The sequence below is a fragment of the Cyrtonyx montezumae genome, unplaced genomic scaffold (genome assembly GCF_038088225.1).
Source record: "Cyrtonyx montezumae isolate F1298 unplaced genomic scaffold, pur_monq_1.0 scaffold_14, whole genome shotgun sequence".
Classification (NCBI taxonomy): Eukaryota; Metazoa; Chordata; class Aves; order Galliformes; family Odontophoridae; genus Cyrtonyx; species Cyrtonyx montezumae.
This window is the reverse complement of record NW_027071870.1, coordinates 16,213,569-16,239,686: the sequence shown is the minus strand read 5'-3', so window position 1 is coordinate 16,239,686 and position 26,118 is coordinate 16,213,569. Positions and strand designations below refer to the sequence as shown.

The following is a 26,118-nucleotide window of genomic DNA, read 5'->3' as shown; positions in this document are numbered from 1 at the left end:
AGAAAGTTAAAAATACATTTTAAACTGTTAAATATGACATTGGCTAAGGTATTTTGATTGCTTTCAGCGGATATGAAACTTTACACAACTCATCTCTCCTCTAAAAGGAATATTTTCTACATCTACCTTCCTTTTTCAAGGAATCCTGAGTATAAAAAATGAATGTACAAGTGAAAACACCAAAACCTTCACTTTCACCAGAATCACTTTCCATGTAGTCTCAGTGCCTGCAATGCAGAGATGAGATTCACAGGGCACTTCTGCCAGATCTTGAAAAGGCATTGGACTATATGAACAGATCTGCTCAGCCCAGTATGAACATCTGCTTTGTGCACATGTTTAAATAGTGGCTGAGAAAGAAACCTACTTTAAAATATTCCGAAGTCCAACAATTCCCTCAGAGTTAGGCAATCTTTCATTTACAGTCCTTCAGAGCCCCTACTCTCATCCCCATTTTGCTAAACAGAAGCTTAGTGATTCTGAAATGTTCTCATGGGAGCTGCTGGATGTACATTAAATTGAGTGGAACTTCTGATATTTTAGAGATTGTATGTCTACTCAGATCTACTCCTTAATTAGGATGTTTTCATGAGTTCTTCCACAGTGTTTGCCTGGTACAAAAGAAATTCATTACCAACATGTCAAACATGGACATAATTTTCCCTGTCCCACAGCAGCAGGCAAAACAAATAGAGGTTGTCACCACTGCTACTGCAGTACTCCTAAGAGCCTGCTGAAAAAGGCAGAGGTCTGTCTCACTAAGGTGTCTGCAGCAAGACATGTCCTGTAACCCTAAGTACACGGTATTTTTTAAGTAGCCTTCTCAATCACCTTGCCTGACATAACTTCAATTAAAATCTTAATTTTCCTTCCACACGGCCTCAGAGGCAAGTGGTAGCCCAGTTTGCACTTCCTTTTCTATGCACAGATTAGGTACTCTTCCTACCAAACATTTCCTGAGGATAACGAGGATGCAAAGTCACCCCTCCCTCACCAGTGTACATGGAAAAGGGGACAGGCACAAACAGCTATCACTATTGTGTGAGATGTACCAGTCATAAGGGAAAAGACTGGCCTTCAGCCAGAGGATGAAAAAAACATCCCAGGGACAGTGAATCTCTGGCCAGGAGAACCTGTGCCAGTGGCAAATGCCAAGACAGACTCACATGCCTGAACATGGGCACAAAGAGTACGACAGCCTGGCTCAGATTTGGTAAAATTTCCTTTGTGCTTCGTTGATTCTACACTATGGTGTCAAACCACTTTGTTTTCCTTCACTTTTTTCTTTACACAAGAAGTGGCAACCAATACACGCTCTGCTGCTAAACTAAGGTTAACAAACATCACTGTTTTTTTTCTTTATTGGTCAATCTCCAAACACCTTCTTTAGAAACACTCTGGTTTGCATCTGACAAGCTATTCCTCTTAAAAATGCCTGTTTTATTAGCTGATGTTCAGCTATTACGAAAAGCAATTATTTTTGACAACATACTCCACTACGGTACTTGATTAGGCACTCTTTTCCTGGCTGAGGATGTCTCCTTTAATGAAAAGACGGGCAGCTCTTAAATTGACAGACTTGACAGCTCTAATTCAATCTCAGATGTCAGCTGAAGGAGTGGATGGGACATTATCTTAATCCTTGTGAACGGTGACCACTGCAACCCACATCCTTCACCTAACAACGTGAGAACCACTGCTCTCAGACTGCTGCTGCTTCTTCCAAATGTACAGAGGGGAAATCAAAGTAAGAACCAGATGTAACAGTATCAGCTGATGCTGCTCTGTGCCTCACTTCTTTGAGTAACAGGATCATGGGTGAACACAGCATTGCTGCCAGGTACATAATGTAGCATTTCTCCGACAAAGAATAATATTTCTACATCATAAATCCCAATAGCTCTGGGATAATTCTCACGCTCAGCCTCTGCTCTCCCTCCTGCATGCTCCCTGGACTCTATTAAAAAGTGAGCTGCCCAAATTAGGGTGAGAGCAAGAGTAGTTTCACATGCCCCTGGGGTGCACAACTCCCAAAGGGAATCAGTTCCTCCAACACAGCCATCCTTACCAAACTGCCAACCCCTCCAGCCTCAGTGCCCCAGAATGGCACAGCACATGCTGCAGCCTCCAGAGAAAACAAACCCTTCAACAGTCCTGGCTAGTCCTGCATTGCTGTATGGAGGTGCTGGGGTAGAAAAGGTGATGGGCCATGGTGCCTTTCTGGCTCCTCAGAAGGGATCTGGACAGGAGAAGGGTTTATTTTTTTTATTTTTTTATTTTTTGGCTCTGATTCTTTCCTGTAGGCTAAATTGCTCCCAGCATCTTTGTTATTCTACTTTGCTTTCTTCAGTGCATATTTCAGTCACTGTATGTATTCACTACACATAAAGTGTATTATATTTTTCTGTTTAAAATCCATTTACTTTCAGTGTAGCATGTGTTTTTCTCCTTCCTTTTTCTGGCTCAATATTTTATCAGTAGTGGCTTCAGAGTAACTTTCTCCTTTCCATTCATACCACTCACTGTGCTACAAAAGTTAGAGAGCCCTACCTGATCACTCACCTCCAGGCTAACAAATAATGCCTTGCTTTCCCTATCTGACAAAGAAATGTTGCAAGCTGCATTTAGATATCTGTATCTAAAGCAGAAGTCCAAGCCACAGCTCATTACTATTCCTCAAAACACAAGCATTTCTAGACTATACATTCTACTTGTGGAAATGCTCAAATATTTCCAATATGGAAGAGTGGTCCTCTTCCAAAAGGGCTTTTTCATAGGGATGCCAATACTATGGCTTTCCTATTACGGACTAAATTTATTACTCACTGTCACCAATCCATTTATTTCAGCACTATTCTGCTCACAAAAAAAATATTCTTCTTCTATATACCTTTCTCTTCTGTGTTTTTCAGTGTCTTCACTGTGCTGGTCCATGAATTAACAGATCTATGCAAAATATACACCTCACCTCTTAGGGCTCCTTCCCCGAAAGATAATTTCACTCTATCTGTAGTATATGTTTTCAGGTCTACACTTTCCAAGCTTCTGGCTCACTGCTCTGTCATCACTTCTGTGCAGCACCTTGCAGTGTGATACCACTTGTGAAAGTCATTAAGTCACTCCCATCCCCTTCCAGATCAATGTTTAAAAATGTAAATACAACTGGAACTACTAATAATTCCTGTACACTGCCAAACACTACCATGCAGCATTTAATTATTACTCTTTGTGCATCATCCTTTAGCCACATTTCAGTCCACACGATTGTCTTCTTAAAAAACTGACATTAATTTTTCAATTAACTATTCATGAGACAGTTTCAAGGCTTTATTAAAATGTGGATATATTACATCTGTTGTTTTCACTTCATTTCACTTGGATTTGTAATTTTAGTTAAATAAAAAGCAATCAAGTTTGTCCAGGCAAGATTTAGTCTTTATAAAATTATGCACATTCTTACTCATTGTGCAGTTATTCAATGGAAAGGATGGAGGAGATCAGCAAACAAAGGAAAGACTCCAGTCTTCCCCATCATCTTAAATGAGACCCTCATACTTATCTTCCTTTTGTGCCCTTGAAAAATCTCTCCCTAGATAATCAGCAATTTCTTTTTTAATATGTGTTCCATTATTTTCAAGAGCTGGAGTCTGGACTCACATAATAGCAAAGAAAACAATCATTTTCTCCTCCTCTTTCCTTCTCCCCATTCCTCCTTTTAAAAATTATGATTGCACTATTCTTCTATCCTCATGCACCCACACTTGTCCAGTACAGCTCAAGTAAAGCTCTCTAAGATGGGTCACTATTAGAGTTCTGAAAGAACAATATACAGACCACACAAATATTTCCTCACATTCTACAAGCATCTCTTACATCTCCATACAGTTTCATACTAGCACTGAATCTTCCTTGAACACAGAAGGCCTGTCTTCCTTTCTGAGCTGCTGTGACGATCTTGCAGAGCCTGGAGGCTGCAAGCTTAGCACGTGCTTCCACAAAGAATGGTCTCAGTGGTGACCCATGTAGAAGAAAGCATGGAAACAGAGCCAAACAATATCCACACCTTTCCTACCTTTCCTCCTCAGCAAACCAGATCTTAAGACAGGATGCACTATCTCAATCAATTTCGTTCTTGAAATCAACTAATACACTAAGAAAATCCCAGTTTTTTCCAGTGGTTACACTTCTGTTGAAACAACAAAGATGTTCTTGATGCGCTGATCCAACCAACCAGTAATAATGTAGAGCCTATATCTGCTCACAAATCTTTGGCTAATCCATTTTTCAGTGTTAACTGTAGAAAACTGTGACGTTATTGGGCTACTTTAGTCACAATATATGTATGAATGACATGAAATCAAAATTATGTTGTGGCAACTAATTTTCACTATCTCACAGAACTTGTATCTGACATAAATTTCAATACATTAACAACTGGCTATAAATTCTCACCTACTTTCAAACCTGAGGAATATTCTGCATCCAGTTATGCCAATGAAAACACTTTGTTTTCACGGGAGTCAGGAGGATTTTATCATCGTAAGACTTTTCATTATGGAGGTCCTTTTTCTCATCTCATTTGTCCCACACTATCCTGGATCTCCCAGTGTTATCACTGAGAATGAGCTATGGTAACCACCAATGAAAAAGTTCAGGAAAAAAAACAGCTGAGGGTGTGCATTTTGTCTGTACAAAAAGCATGTACTGCAGTAATGTGTTTTGACCTAAAGTTTTCTTGTATTTCTCAGTATCTAAATACAACATTGAAAAGGGTAGTTTTGAAGTATTTTTAATTAAATACTGAAAACTACTCTGAAGCTTTCTTAGTATTTTGGCATAAAAAAACTATTACTACAGCATATAATATTGTCAATAATGAAGGAAAGACAACAACAACAACAAAAAACAAACAAAAAGGAGGAAGGTAATTCTCTTAAGAAAGCAACTACTCAGTCCAGTTGACAATAATTTCTCTAGAATGATTCAAATCAGATGCATTATCAGGAAATTAACAACCTTCAGTGGCGATGTCAGCCAACAATAAAAAATAATATTCCATAGTTTCAGTAACCATTTTAGAAGTAACGATTATTGTAAACTAATAATATACACAAAGCCCAATCCTGCTTCAGGCGTGCCTTCGAAACTAATCCAAAGCATTTGTCCTTGAGCTTCTAGAGGAACTTCATCCTTGCATGAGCAGTGTATGACATTATCTGCCTAATGACTACTGTGCGACTTTTGTGAGAGTTACTGTAATTCACAAGAACATCAAATGGCAACTTATGTTCTGTTTACCTCCATTAATATACCCTTGATGTAGCAGATATTATTGCCTCCCCTTCTCTTAACGGTCTGATAATAAGAGTTTTGTAACTTGTAAAAGGATTACTTCAATCCAATCAGCAGGTGCTGGGATCAGTGTGTGTCAGACAAACACTTGTTAATCCCTTTTCTTACAGCTCCCAGCTGCCAAAGGTGCTCAAAGAAATCCCACTGAAACGTCTGGATACAACCTAGTGTGGACTGATGCAAGTTTTCAGATCTGGAAAAAAACTTGGAAAATAGATGTGAGGCTAAATATTACCCAAGTTGGGAATTATGGAGGCAGATGTGCTTCTGAAAGGAAACACAACTTAGAAATTAAACATTAAAAAAAAAAAGGAATGCTCAATTATGGAATATTTACTCTATCAAGCTCTCACTAAATGTAGCAGAAGGTGAAGAAATTCACCCTACAAAGAAACCCTTGTCAAGGACTATCAGCTACTTAATGGTGTCTTCTGGGTCTTAAAATACAACCACCTCCATTTCTTCCTCCTTATGCTCTTTCTTGAAATCTAAATTACACCCATGAAGTTTCACTGCTGCAATTATTTTGCTTTAAATAAACCTCAACAAAAAGGAGAAGTTGATTACCATAAAAGGAATATAATCTGCTCCCTTACGATCCCTGTATTTCTATAGCTCCTTCTGTCCATCGATCTTCTATAGGAGAGGCAAGTATCATTGCCATCTCTCAGATGGGAAAAAGAAAGGACAGAAAAACTGAACAGAATTTCCTGGGGATGTCATCCTAAATCGAGGTCACAGAATAGGCTCCTAACACAGCTACTAAATAGGGAAATTCAGAATTCAGGCTTCTTGACCACTGTTTTTTTCCTTTTCTCATGACCATCCTCATAGAAAGAGCTGAATGTCATTTAGCCTTCATGAATACCTTGTAACATCTGGGTAACTAGAATATACCAAACACTCTAATTTCAATGGAATTGCCACAGGTTTTGGTTTGGATTTTTTGTTTAGAAGAACAGGGTTTAAGTGGTTGATAAATACAGGTATTCAATTTATGCAAGTTAGCTTCTGTTTGTACAAGACATGCCAAACTAAATAATAAAACGTAAAAGACGAATCACACAAATTAGATTTCACACACACACACACACACACACACACACACACGCAAAGTCAATAGTTAATAGCATTTAAATAAAAGAAAAATGTTATGTCAACAAATCAGGGGACCAAGCCTTAGCCAGATACTACTGTTCAACAGCATGTGATGTGTTGTGACATTTCTTAAAAACAAAAATGAATTCAGAACACCTAAACTTCTGCTAAAGGCAACTCCTTACTGTAGGAACTGACAGTGAGGACAGTGTTACCTGAATTCTCCAAGCAAGGTACCTTGGGAAGGGCTTTTTTCCTTTTTACGTTCACATGGTACTCAGCTGAACAAAAAGTAGAACAACTTCCAGAAAGTAAAAATAAAAAAAAGTCCTTGAATACTTTGCAACAAACATTGGATGTCCAATTCCATTCCTACTGGAAATTCCCATTTTCTTCTTACACATTAAACCTATTTTTCACAACACCTCCTTCTCATTACATCTTTCTTTTTATGTACTAATGGTTTGAACATTATACAACAATCCAAGACATAGCTGTGATTTATTTATATGCCTGCTAATGATGTTGTATACCTAAAATGAACATTTTTTAAATAGATCACTACATTCTAATTACCTAGCTGAAAACACAAAGCCAAACTCCCTGCCTTCTTCCTCTCCAACCTCTGCTAACTCAATTAAGCATCTAAATTTGGGTTCTCAGTTGGATACTGTATTTGCAATTTTAGATTTTAATGAATTAAAGTCTGTGTCTCTTTTTAGAGCACGAGTACAGTCACCTTCATTTACTATATATAAAAATCACCAAGAGGTAAATAGAGAATTCTGAAAATGTCATGTTTAAGAATAATCTCCTCTTCGAGCGTGGACAAGTTCTTCAGAGATAATGAGATGAGGAAAACCCACATAATCACAACCAAGTACACTGAAGTGATATAACACATGATACATTTTCGGACAGTCGGGCAAAGCATGCTCTGCCAGATGGTGACCACTTTGAAAGTAAAAAGGAAAATATAATTTCTAAACATCCCTGTTGGAGCAAGGGGATGAACAGCAATACTCAACACTACTCTTATAAAGTACATGACTAGAAGTCAAACAGTGTTGCTCCAGGATCAAAACATGGCTCATAAAAGAATACTCTCCTACTTTTCTGAGAACTTTTGGGAAAAAAAGAGTTTGTACACACAAACATGTGCAGACATCTGTATCTGTACTATACCCAAAATTGAGAATCCTCAGTATGAGATCTAAGCAGTCTTGCAATCCACACTAAATCCACAACCTGCAGACTACGTGTAAGCACAAGTGAACATATGGTCACCTGTGAGAAAAAGCAGGGGGAGAACAGACTGAGAAATCAGCATTTTCCTTCGAAAACTCATGTAACAGCCAGAACCAGGAAACTTCACACCACACAAATGGTCAAATCTTAGCACTCAAGCTGATTTTGAAACTCTAACAGGACACAGAACAATGCTGGACATGAAAAACATGTAGCTGGTATCAGTTCCCAAACAGACAGAAAATGTCAGATATTAAGGTCACCTTTAAGCTACATTCCATGAGATTTTCAGTTAAGTTGGCTCAACATAATGACTCTCAAATATTTTTCTCACAAAAGGATTCAAGAAAGGTTGTGAAGTGGTGGTAGAAATGCTTTAGATGGAAACTGAAGAAATCTAACCTACTCTTTGGACTCCAGGTTTTGCATGGAAGTGCATGAGTCGGTAAGAGAAAATTTTAAGTGACAGACTATGATGATAATAAGAAAGGAAACACAATGTGTAAGAGGACAGAACAAGAAACACAGAAGAGACCATAGAGGCAAACAGAGAATTAAAAATATGAAAGACACCGTACTGCTAAAAAAGAAAAGCAGAAAACCAAACCAAAAACCACAGCAAATGAAGAAAATGCTATGGAAAAAAGCATAACCAGTAACTGAACCTTGCACTGTGCCTTTCCTCAGAATACTTTGCATGCTGAACCAATGAAAAAACACTGAAAAAGTGACAGCAGTGGTTTTGTGTAGATGGCCCAAGTTCTTCTTATTGCTAACCAGAAGAAGGAAGCAAAATAAAGAGCCTGACAACTGATGTATGCATATGTGTGTGCAAGGGCTAAGATCTAGTAGTCTTGAAATATATTCCTGAAGTGCATTTCCTCTCAATTCAGAAAGAGCCAGAAACAAGTAGATGGTATCCTTTCCCATCACGGGGATAACTATAACCACATACTGCACATTATCAGCTTGTTTTTCATAAGCTTTCCAATGTGTATTTAATATCTTTCAGTCAGCTCTCCAAATATGGAATAGTTTGCTATTACATAATGAGCCCAAAACTAAACTCACAGAATAAAGTACAACAAACATGGGTGCAGAACTCCCAAATTTTTTCATGTCATGATTTCATGTCCTTAAAGTAGACTGAGGGAGAAAAAAAGGCAAAAAATATTACCCTTTAATATGATCCCTTGTTTATTAGAGCCAATAGAATTAGCTGTGAGTCCAGAGCACCGAAACACCAGAGAATGGAAGTCTACTCCCAGTTCTGCTTCTGACCTTAACGTTAGTCTTAGCCATGACAGTTCCTTATCTGAGTCTGCACTTCCTGGAGTAGAGGAAGGATAATGACACTGACCTTTAAGAAGAGTTTTAAACCTACTGATCGAAAGTGCTGTGTAAGAGTCAGCTTATTATTGTGTTGCTTCCAGAAGTTAATTGCAAAGCTCCCAGTGACTTCAATCAACATTTCTCCTACCAGGATCCCAAGTACCACCTGAAGGACAAAGTATCCCAAAATTCAGCTGTTGGGATATACATATGGTAAGTCAATGGATGGTGCATGTTCCCAGATACTGCAGAGTTTTCTAGAGCTTTAAAGGACATAAAAGTCACACGTGGAGATCCTCAAGAAATATCACATTAGGCACTGTCAGCATTAGCAATGTGTGCCAGTAGCAACTAGGCAATATTAAGCAGTAAAACATGCAAAGCTTTCGGTCAAACTGGTCTAATGCAGAGTTAGCAAGAGGTAAAAGGAGGCCATGAGAACACAAGATGGCAGCCATTTCTCAGGCAGGCAGCACCAGGGTCAGCTTGAGCAGCAGCAGCAGCAGCAGCACGACCTTCCTGCCACCATTAGCACTGCCAGGGATTTTGTATTCCCGCTGCAGCACGACAGCTAATCAACCAACTTCTGGGCACCTTCCTACCAAAGGAAAGCAGTAGATGAATACTTGCATCAGAAACATTCCCACATTTAGAAAGGTTTTGATTTGGGACTTGGAAATAATTTCATCCTTGACAAATTTTGCCTCAACTACAGCCTACCACACTGGCCGTGGTCTGCATGGCTTGATATGGTTTTTACAGATGGAGAAGAAACTTTCATACCCTTGACCTAACACATAATTACAATATATATAGAACACGCTCTTATTATGAAAATGCTTCTTCAGGCACTATTACTGCATGCTGTTCAACAGCTGCCATGTTTAAGCTAAATACCCTTTGAATAGCCTGATGAATGAAGAGGACGCACTGTGGCACTTTCTGCTATGGTATCACTGCAAGACTGTTGCAAAAGAAGATCTGTAGGACTACAGATACTAAATTTGCTTTGTAACCATTAATTTTTGGACTGAACTCACAGAAATTCCCACCTTCTGCACAGAGCAGCATCCTGGCAGTGCAGGAACATGGGGTCATTTATTTGGTGTTCGTTGTTTTAATGGTATCTTAATACAACGTCCACCTACTCACACATATAATGTCTTAATCAAAGCATATAAGTGATCTCTACTCATTCTGCTGTTTAGATTTGTCACTGGCAAAGGCAGGTGACATCTCTTACGTGAGCTTTTGTCTATAATGAGATGCAAGCAAATTAATAGCGCTGTTTAACTTACATCTCCTCCAGTATTTATGTGGCGGAGACCAGTGCAAATTAAATTTCATAAATTATCACTCCTTTGCTTTTCACTATTTATGTCACTGGATGTTTGCAATTTCCTCATCCTGAGCAATGACAACAACCTTGTCAGCTTCAATTGTACGTTCCTGTAAGAGATGATAATTGCAAAGATTTCACTGAAAAGTTTAAATTTTAAAATGTCAACCAGTTTTCATTAACATTTGAAAGATGTGCATATTCTACCTCTGCCCACAAATACTTATCTGCTGTTGCTGTGCATGGTATTTGTATGTAAGCATACAGGGAGGGGGTGAACTGCTGAATCCTCATCCTAAGGTATGACACTGGTAAAAATAAAACCTGGAAACATACCATCACCTGGAGGAGTAAGAAGGTCTCTCTAAAGGGGGTAACTTAGTTACAGGACATAATTAAAGCCTTTTTTTTTCTGTCACATAGAAATATCGGGAAGATCTGGGGCCCAATCCTGACACAGCTCCCACCTGCTAATCAGCAGCGTGCAGATGCAGCCTCGGGCACAATTTCACTTCTCAGTTGCTGTGCTGCAGCTTTTTTTCCATTGTTATCTCAGCCGACATCTTTACTTTTGTCCAACAGATACTGTATCACCGTGCTAATACGCATTCCAGGAATATGAACACAGCAAGCAGCTCGGCATCAGCTCACACATGAACAGCCCTCACACCCATAAAATATTCATTCATTTAAAAAATATTTGCACCCCGCTGTCAAACTTAGACAAATTCATACCGAGCCTCAGAAAATAGCTGTTTTAATGGTAAATGATATTCCAGAAACCTCTTTCAGGCTAAACACTCTCGTCAAAATTATTTTAATAAGAAAGATTAACAATTTCAACATTAGCTGCTAATCCCCTTTCATTTGAAACTGTGCTGATAAAATTCTTTGCTTGTCATTCAAATAGTAAGTAATAATTATAGATTTGGGGCCTCCATCTCGTGCTTCATTAATAGTAAATTGCATGGAAGTCTGCAGCATAAAGTCAGCTTTGATACATCTCAAATGCAATTTCCATAGCTTTCCTTAGCTATGTACAATTAATTACAGAGTTAATAAGGGGAATATGTTAATGAAAGAGAAATTATTCACTCAGACCACCTGGTCTTACCGAATTTCTTTAATGTTTTCTTCTCTCTGTGAATTTCGATGGCAGCAAGAACACAACTCATAGTATGCTTTGCTTGTCCTTCAGTAGGTTTTTTTGCAAGGAGCTAAGACCCACTTAAATTAAATAAGAAAATAATGTAATCAGTACTAAATAACTGACTGTTATTTGTTCTCTCACCTTTAGTACTTTTTGTTGTTAAAGCAAAAATGCTTAAACACATTTGTAATGATCTGATTCTCTCCAATGCTCAGAGTATAACTCTAACGGATTCAGCATGGAGACACTGTCATTTTTTATTTGTTTTCATTTAAGGAATGTGTTGTATATGCACATATTTAATTGAACAAGTACAAATACGCATGCTTCAATTCACTGTGCTATGACAGCCACTGGAGCTCAGTTGCTCTATGCATTGGATGTTCATAGGAATATTATAGGGAGTACAGACAGCCAGGTCAAAAGGTGGAAAACCTCCACATAATTCATCTTTTAAATAACACATTTGTGAAACGTGGTCAGTGAAACCTGTTCTAAAGACATGCCATATCCAGAATCTAACCGTCTTCAACAGACATTGTAATGTGATGTATTTACTGCTAACCAGACTGAGAAGAAAAACAGTTTAAGGACCTCAGCACCACTCCTTGTAGCAATTCCAGTAAGAAAAGGGCAGAGACTAACTCCCAGAGCAGTAACAATTTGTGCTTGAAGGGGGTGATCCTTACGAGCACTTGCCACCTCTCCCTTCTATTCCTAGTTCACTGAAGTGGTACAGCAAGCAGGCAGAAACTAGAAACAACTTATTTCTTCCCAGCTTTGGTTTCTTTTCTTTTGGCCATCTGGGCAACCTCACAGTGCACCAGCACATGGCATTAGGACAAAAGGATGAGAGAGGCATGAGAAAGCTATCGACAGAAAAAAAAAAGAAGTGAATCCAGCCCAAAACAAACAAACAAACAAACAAAAGTCGTCACACAAAAGAGAGAAATTCATTGCCCAAGAGTATGTTTTGTAAAGACATGCTAGGGGTGATGGAATATTTGAGGGTAGTAGCCTTCCATTTTATCTGTTTTTGACCACAAAATAACAGTCCTCCTTTATGAAGCAGCGAGTACTATGTCATCCACAAGCATACTTCACAGAATATTTTAATGTTTATCTCCTTATTTAAAAAATTTTCCACAGCTGTGTCGTGGGTGCATATGCAAAATTTGTTCATCTCGGGAGTGTTTTTCCTGTGTCCTACACATTATATTTTAAAAATAACACCCAAACTTAGATACCTTACTCACAAAACAGTGACAAATTAAGGTCTCTTGCCAGAAAAAGTTTCAGGAAGTATGCATTTTTTTTTATATCTTGCCCTGAAGACAAGCATAAACAGATTCAGCTGAATCAGTGGAGGGATTAAGCTCCCTTCATGGCCAGCAGCATCTCAAATAACCAGAGCCCTTCCACTGGTACAGCACACATGAGGAGAAGGAATTATCCGAAATACAACTGGAGATATCCTGGCAATTTTAAACTACAATTGGTAAGTCAGTGCAAAAACAGTGCTAGTATGATGTACCCTTTTTATAAGCACCACAAAGCAAGTTGCAATTGGATCCTGAGCCTCCTGTCCATACCTGAACACTGCTACCAGCTCAGAAACACATGACAGAAGGTAATACCATCTGATTATCCTGCCTGAGAAGTCCTTCTGAAGTACTTCAGTGCCCTTCTCCTTATCAAAAGGCGTTTCCACTGTTGAGATCCAAAATACCATTAATTGCTGAATGTGCTACAACATGTTATCAATGATTTGATACAAACACAAACAGAGAAAAGCAGAACCAAAAGACCATCAGCCTCCTCCATGAGTGTTCATCTGTGGTTTCTACCTCTAGTGAGACTTTCAAAAGCAGTTGAGGACTTCAGTGACATGGCTTGTTTTCAGTACAGAGGAACAAATAGCAGAGCTGTTCATTAAACAACCTCCTACCACCTCCTTCAGTATGTGCTACAATTCTGGGACCATCACTAGACATGGAGAAAAGCTGAGAGATGCAGGAAGAAATTCAGATAGCCTCCAGGTTTTGTTCCAGCCATGGCAATGATCCTTTCTCCTTCCTGGGTGCACACAGCTCCACAAGCTAGTCAAGTGTTTCACCCCACGTAACACTTTAAAGATTTGTACTCTAAAATGTTGGTAAAGATGTTTTCTTCACCTTTTCTACAAAACGCCTTTCTTGGGAAGGTACAGTGTAGATAAAAGTGTTCAACCAAAGCAGCCTGGAGGGAGCTGAACTGAACACCTACCTCCCTGTCAAGCAACAGACCAAAATGTAGTTAAAGAAACCCAGCAAGTTAATTCTAATTGTGAATACATTTGGGAAAAACAACTAACGGGAAATTCTGGGGAAAAAAAAAAGAAAAAAGACTTTGAAATTAATACCGATCTGTATTCAAGAGGAATGTTTTTCCTAATCTAATGTTGATTGTAATTGTTGTTATTTCCTAAGGAGTATTCAACAAGATTAATATAGAAAGAGGGAGGCAACTGAACATGAAATAGGAATAAAAATGCAGAAAAGTAACCGGTTCATGAACACATTTTCTGAGTTTTATTTAAGAAATCTATGTTTATTTAAGAAATCATACATCCGTTGATATGATTTCTGGCAGTGTGCACAGAACCATATTTGTAAGCAAGAAGACTTTCTGTACTTTTTTGGAAGCTTCTCTTTGTTACTGTATCTCAAGTCCTGACTTTAAATAAACATAGGCAAATGTTTCCAAATGATTTAAACACTTAGAAGAAAAAAAAGGGCATCCTACCCTTTCATATATATAAAAAATAAATACCCTTTCATCAACAGAAAATCTTCCGAGCCTGCTTGTCCCTAAAAATATGACAACTCAGGGAAAGGGTAAAGATTTTCTCATCCACAGTATTTATGTCCTTTAGGGGATATTGGCTCTCTTGTCACTGAGTAATGCCATACGCACAACAGCCTTTTCTCATGTGCCTACTCTAATCTGCCTGTGACAAAATGTCCTCCAGGGCCAAAGCCTTCTTGGGACTTGTATTTCAAGAGACTTCTACACCCATTTATATCAGTGCAACTGAAAGATAAATTGGGATTTAGATCCACTTAACGTATGTGTAAGTAGCTCACGCTTTTTGCTGAACTTTGCCACTGACTTGTCTTCCTTTCCACGCAAGGGAGGATCTTTTGTTTGTTTTCTCAGTCAGAAGCTTTTACAAACATAGTATATGTAGTCTCTGACCTACAGAAAAGTTAATGGTGGTAGGAGGAAAAAACATCATCGAAAAATAAAACAAACAACAAAACCACTAACTAATCAAACAACATAATTGTGACAAAGACTCTGCTTTCACTTCCTGTGCTCCTCACCTTTGTCTCTGCTGCCATTACTCACTCTGCAGCATGTGTCTCCAGGCAGAGCAGGATGCTCACTATGCTCACACACTGTTCCTTACGCCTCTTTGCTCAGGAAATGTTTTGTGTGCACTGGGATTAAACTCAAGGTGGAAAGTACACCTGCATCTGGCACAGTACTATCAGTCCTCACATGCTGGAAGTTCTCTCTTTATTTAGGAAAGTGGGTTTAGATGCCTTCTGCTTGTGCTTTCAGTGCAGCTTTAAGAATAAAATCCTTGCAATTTCAACAAAAAATGGTTGAGGATTAACAAAAAAAATTAAATGTGAAGAGTGTATCTTCTATCACACAACTCCACATTCAATTAAAAGAAAATGTATAGCAGCTACCTCACAGAGTTCACATTCAAACAAATTTTATTACAGCCATCTAAAAGTTATCATGCAGAAACTATAAGATACTAACGTTATCAAAAAGCCCCAGGTGCAACTTTGGAAACTACTCTCTCCTTGTCACCCTTCTCGGTCCCAAGAGAAACCTTACACTGATTGAGTGTAAGAATGAATCTGGATGCAAAATTCAAGTTCTCAGGTATGACTGGTTTCCCAGCAGCAGGTCTCTGTCCCCTAGACCCCTTTGTACCTCAAACTGTGGTAACGGACCATAAGCAACTTTCTTTTGACAAACAGTTATCATAGCAGGCCATCCTTCACTTCTTTATGTGGAAGGTCCTTTTGGTTTAGCAAGTATATCGCCAAGAGCAAAGGGATCAAGTGGACTTACACCTCCTCCACACAAAGCTCTCAATTTCAGTCTCTTGCTCATTTGCTCCCACTGCCTCGTTCAACCTCATAACAGTACCTTCTCCTTCTGAATACCAAAGTATGCATGAACTATCACAGTCTATTATTATTTCCAATACATAGAGCAGTTTCATACCCTCAGGGAGAACACTCCTCAGACTACCAGCTTAAACAACTACCAAAAAATGGTCTTTTGGAAATTCACACTTTCGGAAGCTCTGATTTATGTATAATGTTTCAAATTCTGTACGTGTGTCTTTAGAAGGAAAAAAAACAAACAAACAGAGAAAACACTTCCACTTCTGCAAATTCCTTCTCATATACAATCAAAACGTTGTCAAAGACATAGAAACACTAGGTTGGAAAGGACCTATAAGATCATCTAGCCCAACCATCCTCCTATCACCATCCCTACCCACTAAGCTACTAAATCATATCCCTTAGCACGTCATCTAGACAGTTCGTGATCAGCTTCTTGAAAAGCATACTCTCCTTTCTTGCATCACAATTCTTTACTTAAAAGATCACAAGGTTATATTTATTTTAATCAAACAGGCATGGAAATATATGAAGCAAATGTGGGATCCAATCTACCTAACTTACATGCTGAACTTGTGCTTGAGCATGAAAAACAGATTCCTAAGATAGATATTCCATCTAAGTTGGAGATGCTCCTCCTTCAAGACATTGAGAAGACATCTGGTCACACTCTAGACATCCCTGCTTGAAGAGGGGGTTGGACAGGATGCAGACATCCCTTCTGATCTCAACCATGCTATGATTCTGTGAGGTTGAAAACGTCAGTGGGGTGCTGCAAGCAGAACAGGGGAAGTCCCAAGAGAAAAACTCTCTGTTAATTCTCTGGATACTTTCCTAGCCACCCACTCTCTTCACAGAATCATAGAATCACAGGGGCTGGAAGGGACCTCAAGAGATCAACGAGTCCAACCCCTCTGCCAAAGCAGGTTCCCTACATCAGGTACACTCTTCATCAACTACAAAGGGAATTTATGGATTAAAGTCTGAAACACCACTTTATCAATATCTAAAATGTAGGTAAAATTAGGAGTCCCAATAAAGTAGACTAAATTTCTCCTGGACACCTTCAAAACTCTGTGGTTCTCCTGCTGGACTACAGAGGGAAGTTTGGTACTTTATTAGGACTTCTTGTGGAAATGACTATGGATGTACACGTGAATAAAGTGGATGGAAATCTGACTCCAAGTTTTTGCTCTTTCCCTTGCTCTTTCTGAAAAACAATAATCTTCTTGCAAAACAACAGTGACTGAATTGAGGGCACCTCTTTGTTGTTTCTCATGCTGAAACCAGCCAGTCAGCGCAACAAACACGACTGCATAAAACATGCTCCTCTAATTACATTTTCCAAAGTGCTTGGATCTTTCAGAAAGACGACAGAATCAAAAAGTGCCATATGGGCCATCCTCCTGCTGTGAATGTGAGGAAAAAAAATGTGAAAAAGGAAAAAAGCATGGAATGTTGTTACGGCTATCCTTCTGGGCCTCCTGAGTCCTCCCCACTTTCTACTGCCAGTAGTCCAAACTGCCTTGTGCTACTGTTAACAGTGCAGAGACATTGCCCTTGCTGTACAGGACAGTGATAGAAATGCAAGATTTTACTCTGAAAGACTGATTTAAGCCTCCTTGAGAAGACTACCCCACAGCCACACGGGCTTGGCAGATTCCTCGTTTCTTCAGACCTCAAACACCAGAAGTGATCAGCTAACAACAAGTAGCTGGGCTTGTGGCTGACCACAAACCCCTACAAACTCAAGGTTCGGGTGGTTTGGACAACATATCAGAGACAACCTGCCTTTTCCAGTAAATTAAATGAGCTTTACAGTAGCATTTCTGAGCAACAGTACCTGTGAGCAAGAACAGGACTACGTGGAGTCATTTAGCAGCTGCAGGTTTATTTATTCTAAGTTATTTCCATTAAAGATTTATTCTGTTTATAAATCAAAATAAAATATTTCCTGCTGCCACTTTACACAGTAATCTACTGTTTCATTTTCTCTTGGGAGGACTCGGCACCTATGAACAATAAAGGCTGAGGAGCCCTAACCCACCTAACTGCTACACTGCTGCACACTGTGGAGCTGAAAAACACATTTATAGAGCTATAAGTGCATTTACCCTGCAAAGCAGATGGCATCTGCTATTCCTGCTTGGCCCCTTGCTAATAATTCTTGTTGCTTTTTCAAGCATTGAGATATATTTCATAAAAAATATCTTTAAAAATTCAAAAGATGAGAGGAATCTAGCAGCAGGAAATAGGAAGAACTGGGAAAATTCTTGAATTGAGTGATCTGTAAGTTGCAAAATGGGACCCTTTACTCCCCTCAACTTGTAGCTGCAGGGCAGAGGGTGAAAGAGCTCATCTCTGGCGAGTCTTCGATTGCTGAACTTCAGCAAGTCACAGCCTCTCCAGAGGCTGAGAGATTCAGGCAAATAAGGTATTAAGGACACGTGCATTTATTTTTGAGCAAAACATAAACTGGGTCAGCTCTCTGGTTTCAGTGTGACCCGCAGTGACACAAAACAGGAGCAATTCTGATCAAGTCCAATCATCTGCCCTAGTGCTGCAACTGCGTGATGCTGATCTTTCCATGTAAACCTTGCCTGGCTTTGCCTTCATCAAATCATGAATTTATGGTTTAACTACCTCCCTTAAGTAAACAACCCACTGCCCCCGCCTGACCCTCCTATTAGGCTTGCCCTGATATCCAAGCTAAATGCATCCTTTCGACTCTAACTCACATTTTTTTCCTAATTGTATCATCTGTGTCCATTAGGAACAATTTTTCCCTATCCCATATTTCAAAGCACAATACGCAGACTTCCCCGACTTGCTGACTTTTGTTTGTTCAGTTTAGACTAAACAAATTAACTATTTTTATTCTCTCTGTGTGGTTTATACTCTCAAGACACTACAGCGTTTCTTTTACCCTGCTTTGAACCCTCACCACCTAAGATATAACATATGCTCCTAGATAGCTAACATATGTATGAGTTCATTCAGGGTTAAACAGGATTGACTGTATTATGGACACTGAACACCATAACAGTGGTCTTGTGCAATCTGATTCTATTCAAAAGTTTACTTATAGACTTTTTTCACTTAGCTTTCTTGTAATTTTGCAGAAATTACCATATCCAGAATAAGAAAAGAATTTGATCGAGTAATTGGAATGGTTTGGAAATATCAAATGCATTTTACCATACATACAGGAAGTTTTACTTTTGCTTCCATACAAATATGGAACACTACCACATGAGTTTGTATTTATTTTGAAGTTGGACAACTGGAGTACTTTTTCCTCATGCATTTTATTTAACTGAGAAAGGAAAATCAAGTGAATTTCACTCCAGTTAGGCAAAAGTGGGACGAAAGGAACTGTGACACGTGATTTCTGCCACGGCAGCACACTTTCCAAATTACAGTTGTGCATCATTGTTTAACTTAATATTTAATTAACTGTTCAACTTAATATTTAATTAACTCTTTTTTGCAGGGACAGGGAATAAGTGTTTACTCAGGATGACATTCTGAGCCTGGTTTTCAGACCTGTCCTGCTTTTTCTTAGTTTTATAGCTGACCTGACCAAGGCTGAAGGAGGTCAGAAACAGGGCTGGGGTCAAATTAGCTCTTTGGGTTTTGTCTGCCTTCATTCCATTCTCTGCTAGGTGAGATGGCTTAAAGAACTCAATGAAGGTCTACAAAGGTAGTGCTTTCAAATATAAATCCAGAAAAAAAGAAAGAAATTGAAACAAATGTGACCCCAAAGTATCACATCATGGAGACAAGCTTCCTTCTCAGAAAACCCACTAGTCAGTCTTTAGAGGTGCACAGAGGTGCATAAATGAATCAACAGTGAAGTTTCCAAAAGCAAGGCAATAGAACCAAATGGAAAGGGTCCTTCCTTGAGATCAGTCCTACTAATAAATAGAAGAAATCAAATACAGAAAGTGAAATAACACAAAATAACATGATCATCGCCATCATCTAACAACTTCTCAGTTGATTTCAATGCACTCTACAAAGACAGCAAATACAGAAGTAAAATAAGGCACAAAACCCAGGAGATCACTCCAGTACTCTCCCAGCAGGATACTAGCAGTGAGAGGAAGACAATCAAGCAGCAAGATCCTGACCACTGGCCCATGTTTTGGACTGCTAGATCTGTTCCATGCGTACAGGCACATATTCTTCTGTCCATCTCCTACACTGACAGTAATTGCAAACTAAGTTTGGAAGTAACCCAGGTTTTCCAAAGCAGTCTCCATGAAGAGAATATATTTGTATCCTCTCAAACATAAAAGAGATCCAACTTAGAAGAAAGAAAACCTTACGACAAGATTCAGGTCTCTTTCCTTTTTAGGGCTAATTAAAAAGGAGTTGTTCCATATTACTATGTAATATTCTGTTGCATTCTCAGCTCAGATACCTCCACACAATAACCACAAACAAGAAAAGCTGCAAGCTGATCAGAAATTCAGCATTTTCTTCAGCTGTCCGAATGCAGTTAAACATAAATTAATAGCACAAAAGGACAAAGCACGACTTATCTTTTTTGAAGCGAGCACACAAACAATTTGTATGTCCAAGATAAAAGAATATTCCCCAGGGAGAAAAATAAACAATATAATGAGAAAGAAATGAAAATAAAAATCCCTTTATTTTAATTACACAAAGCTAAGATTACCAACGAGGCTCAGGAATATTTTTACACGTGAAAAGGCAGTCTCCATTTGTGTAGAAGTTAACTCCTGCCAAAAGCTGAGCAGGCATTTTACGTTCTGATGACATTTCACATGCCTTGAAGAAAAAACCCCTTACCAAGATCATGTGGCCGGTGGAGATGTCCATGTTGGACTGCACCGGCTCCTCGCACCACGATGACGTGCTGCTGCGAGCCGAGGGGCTGGGAATGGGCCCATCACTGAACTGAGAGGAAACACTATTGATTCGAGAGGCATGCAGGGGCTCTGGGCGATCAGATGTCTTCACGGCCATGCGCTGACGGCATAGCTCCTGTGGAGAGAGAAGGAAGAAACAACCTACAGTTAAGGAATAATTACAGGATACACTCAACTGGAGACATACGGTTTACAATATGTTTCCAGGCTGGAAGTGGGTTTTTTTTTTGGGAGGCTGTCTGTATCTACAAAGATTAAATACTCAATGAAATTACTACAAGATGTCTATCTGAACCTTCTGAAAGTTTAATTATGACTGTGTGCCCATCGCCTTTCAGATAACCAAGAATAATACTCCGGAGCTTGACTTTTCCGACAGATCTTTCTTTTTCCTTAATACTGCCTCGCCTTCAGAGCAGTCACTTTTGAACTGTGTAACCTACTGAAGTTAATGGGGTTGCACAGAGTAATCGAGAGTGCTACTTGGCCCTGAATATGCAAACTCAGCAAGCTCACGGCAACTGAATTGATGTGCCCTCCACTATAAATTCTGGTTGATAGATGCATCATTTCTCTTCATTAAAACAGCAAACTCACAATGCTTCCTCCCTGATGTGGGGCAGAGAGGATGAAGACTGACATTAATGAAGAATAAAAACAGAAATCTGTCACTGTATCGTCTAAGCAGCTTTGGCAAAGAAAGAAAATCTGAGCTATCACACACTCTAATGCAAGCCATGTAAAAACACCAATATAGAATGCATTGTGAATAAGTATTTTCACTCACACCTGTGCATGCACAGAATTCATGTAAGAATACACCATTCTGGTTAGGTAACAGAAAATTCTGTTGGTAAAAGCAACTCCTTTCAGTATAGAAGTCTGACTTAAACGGGATAAACAGACCCACACTTATGCTGTGATCTTTACAATGTTCTTAGAATCACTTACGTGTAGGAAAATTTCAGAGAGTATAATAAAATTATCATTTTTTAGCATATGTCTATTGTTCATGAGAGACACTTGGCTGCCTGTGCTGCACAGCAAGACTGGCTAGTCCATGAGATCTGGGCATATTGCAGGCACGGTGTGGCTGCACATTTGTCGTGCATTACTCATTCTGCACAGATGAGTCCTAAGAGCACATTCTTTTTGCCTCGAGCTAACAAAATAATACAGTCTGAAGAATTCATACTGTTGAAATGCTGTGGCCTCTGTTTTCTTATTCACTGATAATATAGTTACAGCCCAGGTGCCATCAGCAGGATGATCTGAAGAACTCCATATATCAAGCACAATAAAATCTTTTTTGTACAAGAGTTATACTTCTAACTTTAGGAGAATGGTTTTTTTTCAACCTTACAAACTTCAGGGTATTGAAGAGTGATCCTAATCCATGAAGTAGCAAGCAAGCAAACAGACAATACCACTGAAACCGTTGTTCAAAGGCTCCTCTTGTCTCAATGTGGCAATGATTACAGACCCATCCATACCTTTTCCATTTGCCTGTCTTCTACCAAAGCTTCCATTTGCCTTGTCATTAGAGATGCTTATGCAGAATACAAAACATAGCTGTTTTTTCCTTACTTCCACCAGAACATTTTCTGTCACTTGTTATCTCTACTGACTTCTTACTAACTTTAACAGATCAAATATTAGAAAAAAAATATAAAAAATAACTTGAAATTGAGTCACGTATATTGATGTTAAATAAGTCAGTTAAACCATCAGTATATAAAAAACCAGACATTATTGCATGTTTCTTTAAATATAAGGACAAAGAAAAATACTTCTTTTCTGAAGGATCACACATGTCATTATAAAAGATGACAATAGTCAAAATGGCTATTGTTAACCTCCAAATGACCTTATAGCAGTGTAATTTCAAATCCTTGCTTTTAGCAGATTGTGGGAAAAGAATAACAGTGCAAAAACTTTTTAGACAGAAAAACACATCCACAGAAAACCAAAAAGCTCTTCCAATAGATACCAGCCATTCTCAGAGGGGATGGCTTACTGAACTATAATAAGTATAGGTATAAAAATACGTAGTCTATCACAGAACTGCTAAGATGCGTCTTCTGGCTAGCATTGCCATGTGACGTAGATACGAATTTGTTTTATTCAGCTAGACATCCTGCCACTTGATTCACTCCAACTCTCTACTAACAATAGCATTTGTACTCAAACAGGATCTTTGTTTTTAAGTTGATCTGTTCCTGCTGCTCATATCCTGCCCCAAATCATAATCCTCTCCTTTTACAAGTGGTTGCTGTGGAAGGGATTATAGACCTCTGCTAACACACAAAAAAAGAATCAGGAACAAGTGAACTCTACAAATTTAATGTAACATTTTTATGCAAATTCTAATGATAAAAGAAATAATATTATAGCCAACTGGTGCCAGATTAGATTAACTTCCAAGTAAAAATAATGTCTTGAACAAATAATTTAATATGCTACTCAGAGTCTTTGTTTTCCACACAGATTTTAACACGTTAATGGTCCTCACAAAGGTAAGGTTGAGAAACACAACGAATACAAATAAGATTTTTTTTAAAAAGCAACTTTATCCCAAATATCAACCTGTTTCTTTCCTGACATATATACAACCAGAACAATTATTCCCAGAACTGCTGTAACTGTCAAATACATTAAACAAAGCAAGCATGTCACTGTACACAGCCAGAAAAAATGTTTAATGTAAACAGGAAGGTCAAATCAGAGTCGCAGCAAAATCACTGCTGAGTTTCTTGATTGGTGTTTTAAATCTACAACACAATGGATTTTTCCCTGCCTGTAAACAGATTTTTTTGCTGTTGCTGTTTTAATTTATCCCCAGATCGGTCCAATGGCCTTTGACAGCTCTTCCTTTCCCACTCCCAGCAGCCCAGGACAAGTAACCTGCCCATCCCCACATGCCTCGGTTGTCTGCAGCTTCTTCCAAAACACCCTCTGTTAAACCTGACCATTCTGACACCCTTTGGCTTTTTAGCATAGCTCCGCCTACAACCTAGCCTCTCCCTGCATACAATTCAGGTGCCATTCCTCCAGGACACTGGGACTAGGGAGGTGCAGCTGGAAGCAGGTACACATCTGGGTTTGCATCATGCTCAGGGTGGGCTGCTCAGGCGCTATGAAAGGCCTGGGAGAATATGGGGTGCTCCACACCTGGTGCTTTCAGGGAAATCCCATCCCTGGGCACTCAGGGAGTTGTCATCACATGTAAGCACACGAAGCCCTGGGAGGTTAAAAGCCCCATTTACAAAATACCTGCCATCAGTGCACCTCACTGCATGCTCAGGTATTCTCTTCCCAGCTCTCCAAATCTTTGCATCCTAAGCATTTAGCAAAATACCATCTACCAAACCATAATTAGAGTTAGAACTTGGCTACAACGTCAAAGCCACGAATGGTGTGAATGAAACGAACAGCTGTATTTCTGTATCGTCTCAGCACATGCACCATTAAAAATATTTTCTAAGAATGAATTCAGTTTACTGCTGCACTTCTATATTTAGCAGAGTGGCTGGGGCTATTTCTGCCATACTGCGACTCGGTAATGTCTAGCCTTTGTTTGTGTGTAGTTCGGGTGCCATTCTTCATTTAAAAACATCATTTACACCTAAAAAAGCAATCATAATGCATACAGTGAAATATGAAGAAATGATCCTCCTGACCCTTCGGGCTATGATCTAATGGATGGGTTGGACGTAAACATTTATTTAAAAGGTAATTTGAAGTTTACGACATTATTTCCCATCACATGGGAATTGCTATCATACTGAGGCACTTACTCTGTTTTTTATTTCCCAACATTTATTATCAAACTTATGCGGTGGTCACATGCAATATATAATGGAAAAGTAATATCGCTGCGTGACAAAAACTGCCATAACCAAGATAAATATTCTGTAAATAATGTCCAGCTAAATGAGTTCAAAGTACAGCACAATGATCATCCGTAGAGAGCTTTTTATTTGAGACATAATTGATAACCTTAAACAAACCATAAACACTACTCTCTCAGAAAAAAATAAAAAAGAAGGCCCTCTTCCAAGGAGGTTTTAAAGTGTTTCTAATACTTGGCTGTCCTCACAGAGATGAAGAGAAGCACAACTATTATTTCCTAAGGTACAACAAATGGATTTTCAATTCCATACAGCCTGCTTGTGACTGAACCACACCACAGCACAAATGGAACTTATCCAAACTGAAAAAAGGGGCACCCATAGACTTGTTGTGCCTAATGGACAACAACTTGTGGCTGGAGAGCCAGTCATACCATGCTGCTTTGTCAGAAGGGGTCTCAACCTCAAGAGATTACTATGAGGTCTTCTCAACCAAGGAGGCACCGTGACTCTTCAGAAATGAACCCCACAGACACCTCTCCATGTGTTTTATTGAAATCTTTGTTTCGGAGAGAAACTGATGTATACACTCCGGGGTGGGAGGAGGAAGACAGAAGAGCATGACACTAAAGCACATTTGACTAATGGCAGTATTACATTTTTCCCCTTGTATTCAGAGCTTTGGGTCCTGACAGCACCATAAGCTCCAAGGAAGAAGTGCCAGGCATCCCTGTTAAGGTACAGCCAACACGCACCTCAGTGTTAAATTCATTTTTCTTACATCATCCACACACTATAAATAAAACATTTCTTTCCGATATATCCATGAAAAGACTATTTATCTACTTATTTTTTTAACTGAGCCCCAGACTTGAATAATCCCAAAAAGGAAGTCAAGGAAATAGGCCTGACATTTCCAGCCTTTTCAAAATCTCCTGCTTGACAAATTTCACATGGAAATCACCTGGACCTAGTCCAGAAGCAAGCGTGGCACAACTATGTTCAGAATTAAAAACAATATAAGAAAGAATAAGCAACTTCCCTAGCGCAATTACTAAGAAAATGCAGAGAAATTAAACAACAACAAAAAAAGAGTGTTTATTAATAACTGGTGGATGAGCGTACACAAAGCCCTTTCAACCTAACCTGCCAAATATTCTTGCACAAACAAGTAACAAATGTACAGAAACCCTGCATTCATTTTATATGCAAAACAAAACTGTTTCACAGGAATTTAAAACTAAAAATGCTATATAAATTCTAAAACATCCTAGGCTCTACTTGGTAACAAAATAAGTAATGAAACCTAAGAATATACACAGAATCACAGAATGGCTTGGGTGGGAAGAGACCTTAAAGATCACCTAGTTCCAGCATTTCCTTTTCTAAGCTGAGTATGAGAAACAAAGATCTTAAAAAATGCTTTTCTTAGTTTTAATACACATTAACATTAGCCTCTCTTTCCTTTAAATTAAGGATGCATTATTCACAGGATGAGCTGAAGCCTGTGCTTACAGCACGGATTTCACCATTTTGCAGTGGTGACAGTCATAATGCAGTGAGACTTAAAAAATGAAAAAAGAAAGTAAGCTCCTTTTTTTTAAAACAAATGAATCTAGGACTACAAACATCATTATTCTCTAACTAAATTTGCTTA

General features: G+C 38.9%; 1 protein-coding gene across 1 annotated transcript in view; it reads right to left on the bottom strand.

The window, feature by feature from the left end:
- PTPRN2 (protein tyrosine phosphatase receptor type N2) overlaps window positions 1–26,118 on the bottom strand; it is a 568,252-nt gene that overhangs the window by 60,761 nt on the left and 481,373 nt on the right. Inside the window, exon 15 of the mRNA XM_065731219.1 lies at window positions 20,531–20,725. Within this exon, the coding sequence (XP_065587291.1) occupies window positions 20,531–20,725 (195 nt within the window). The remainder of the gene's footprint in view (window positions 1–20,530; window positions 20,726–26,118) is intronic.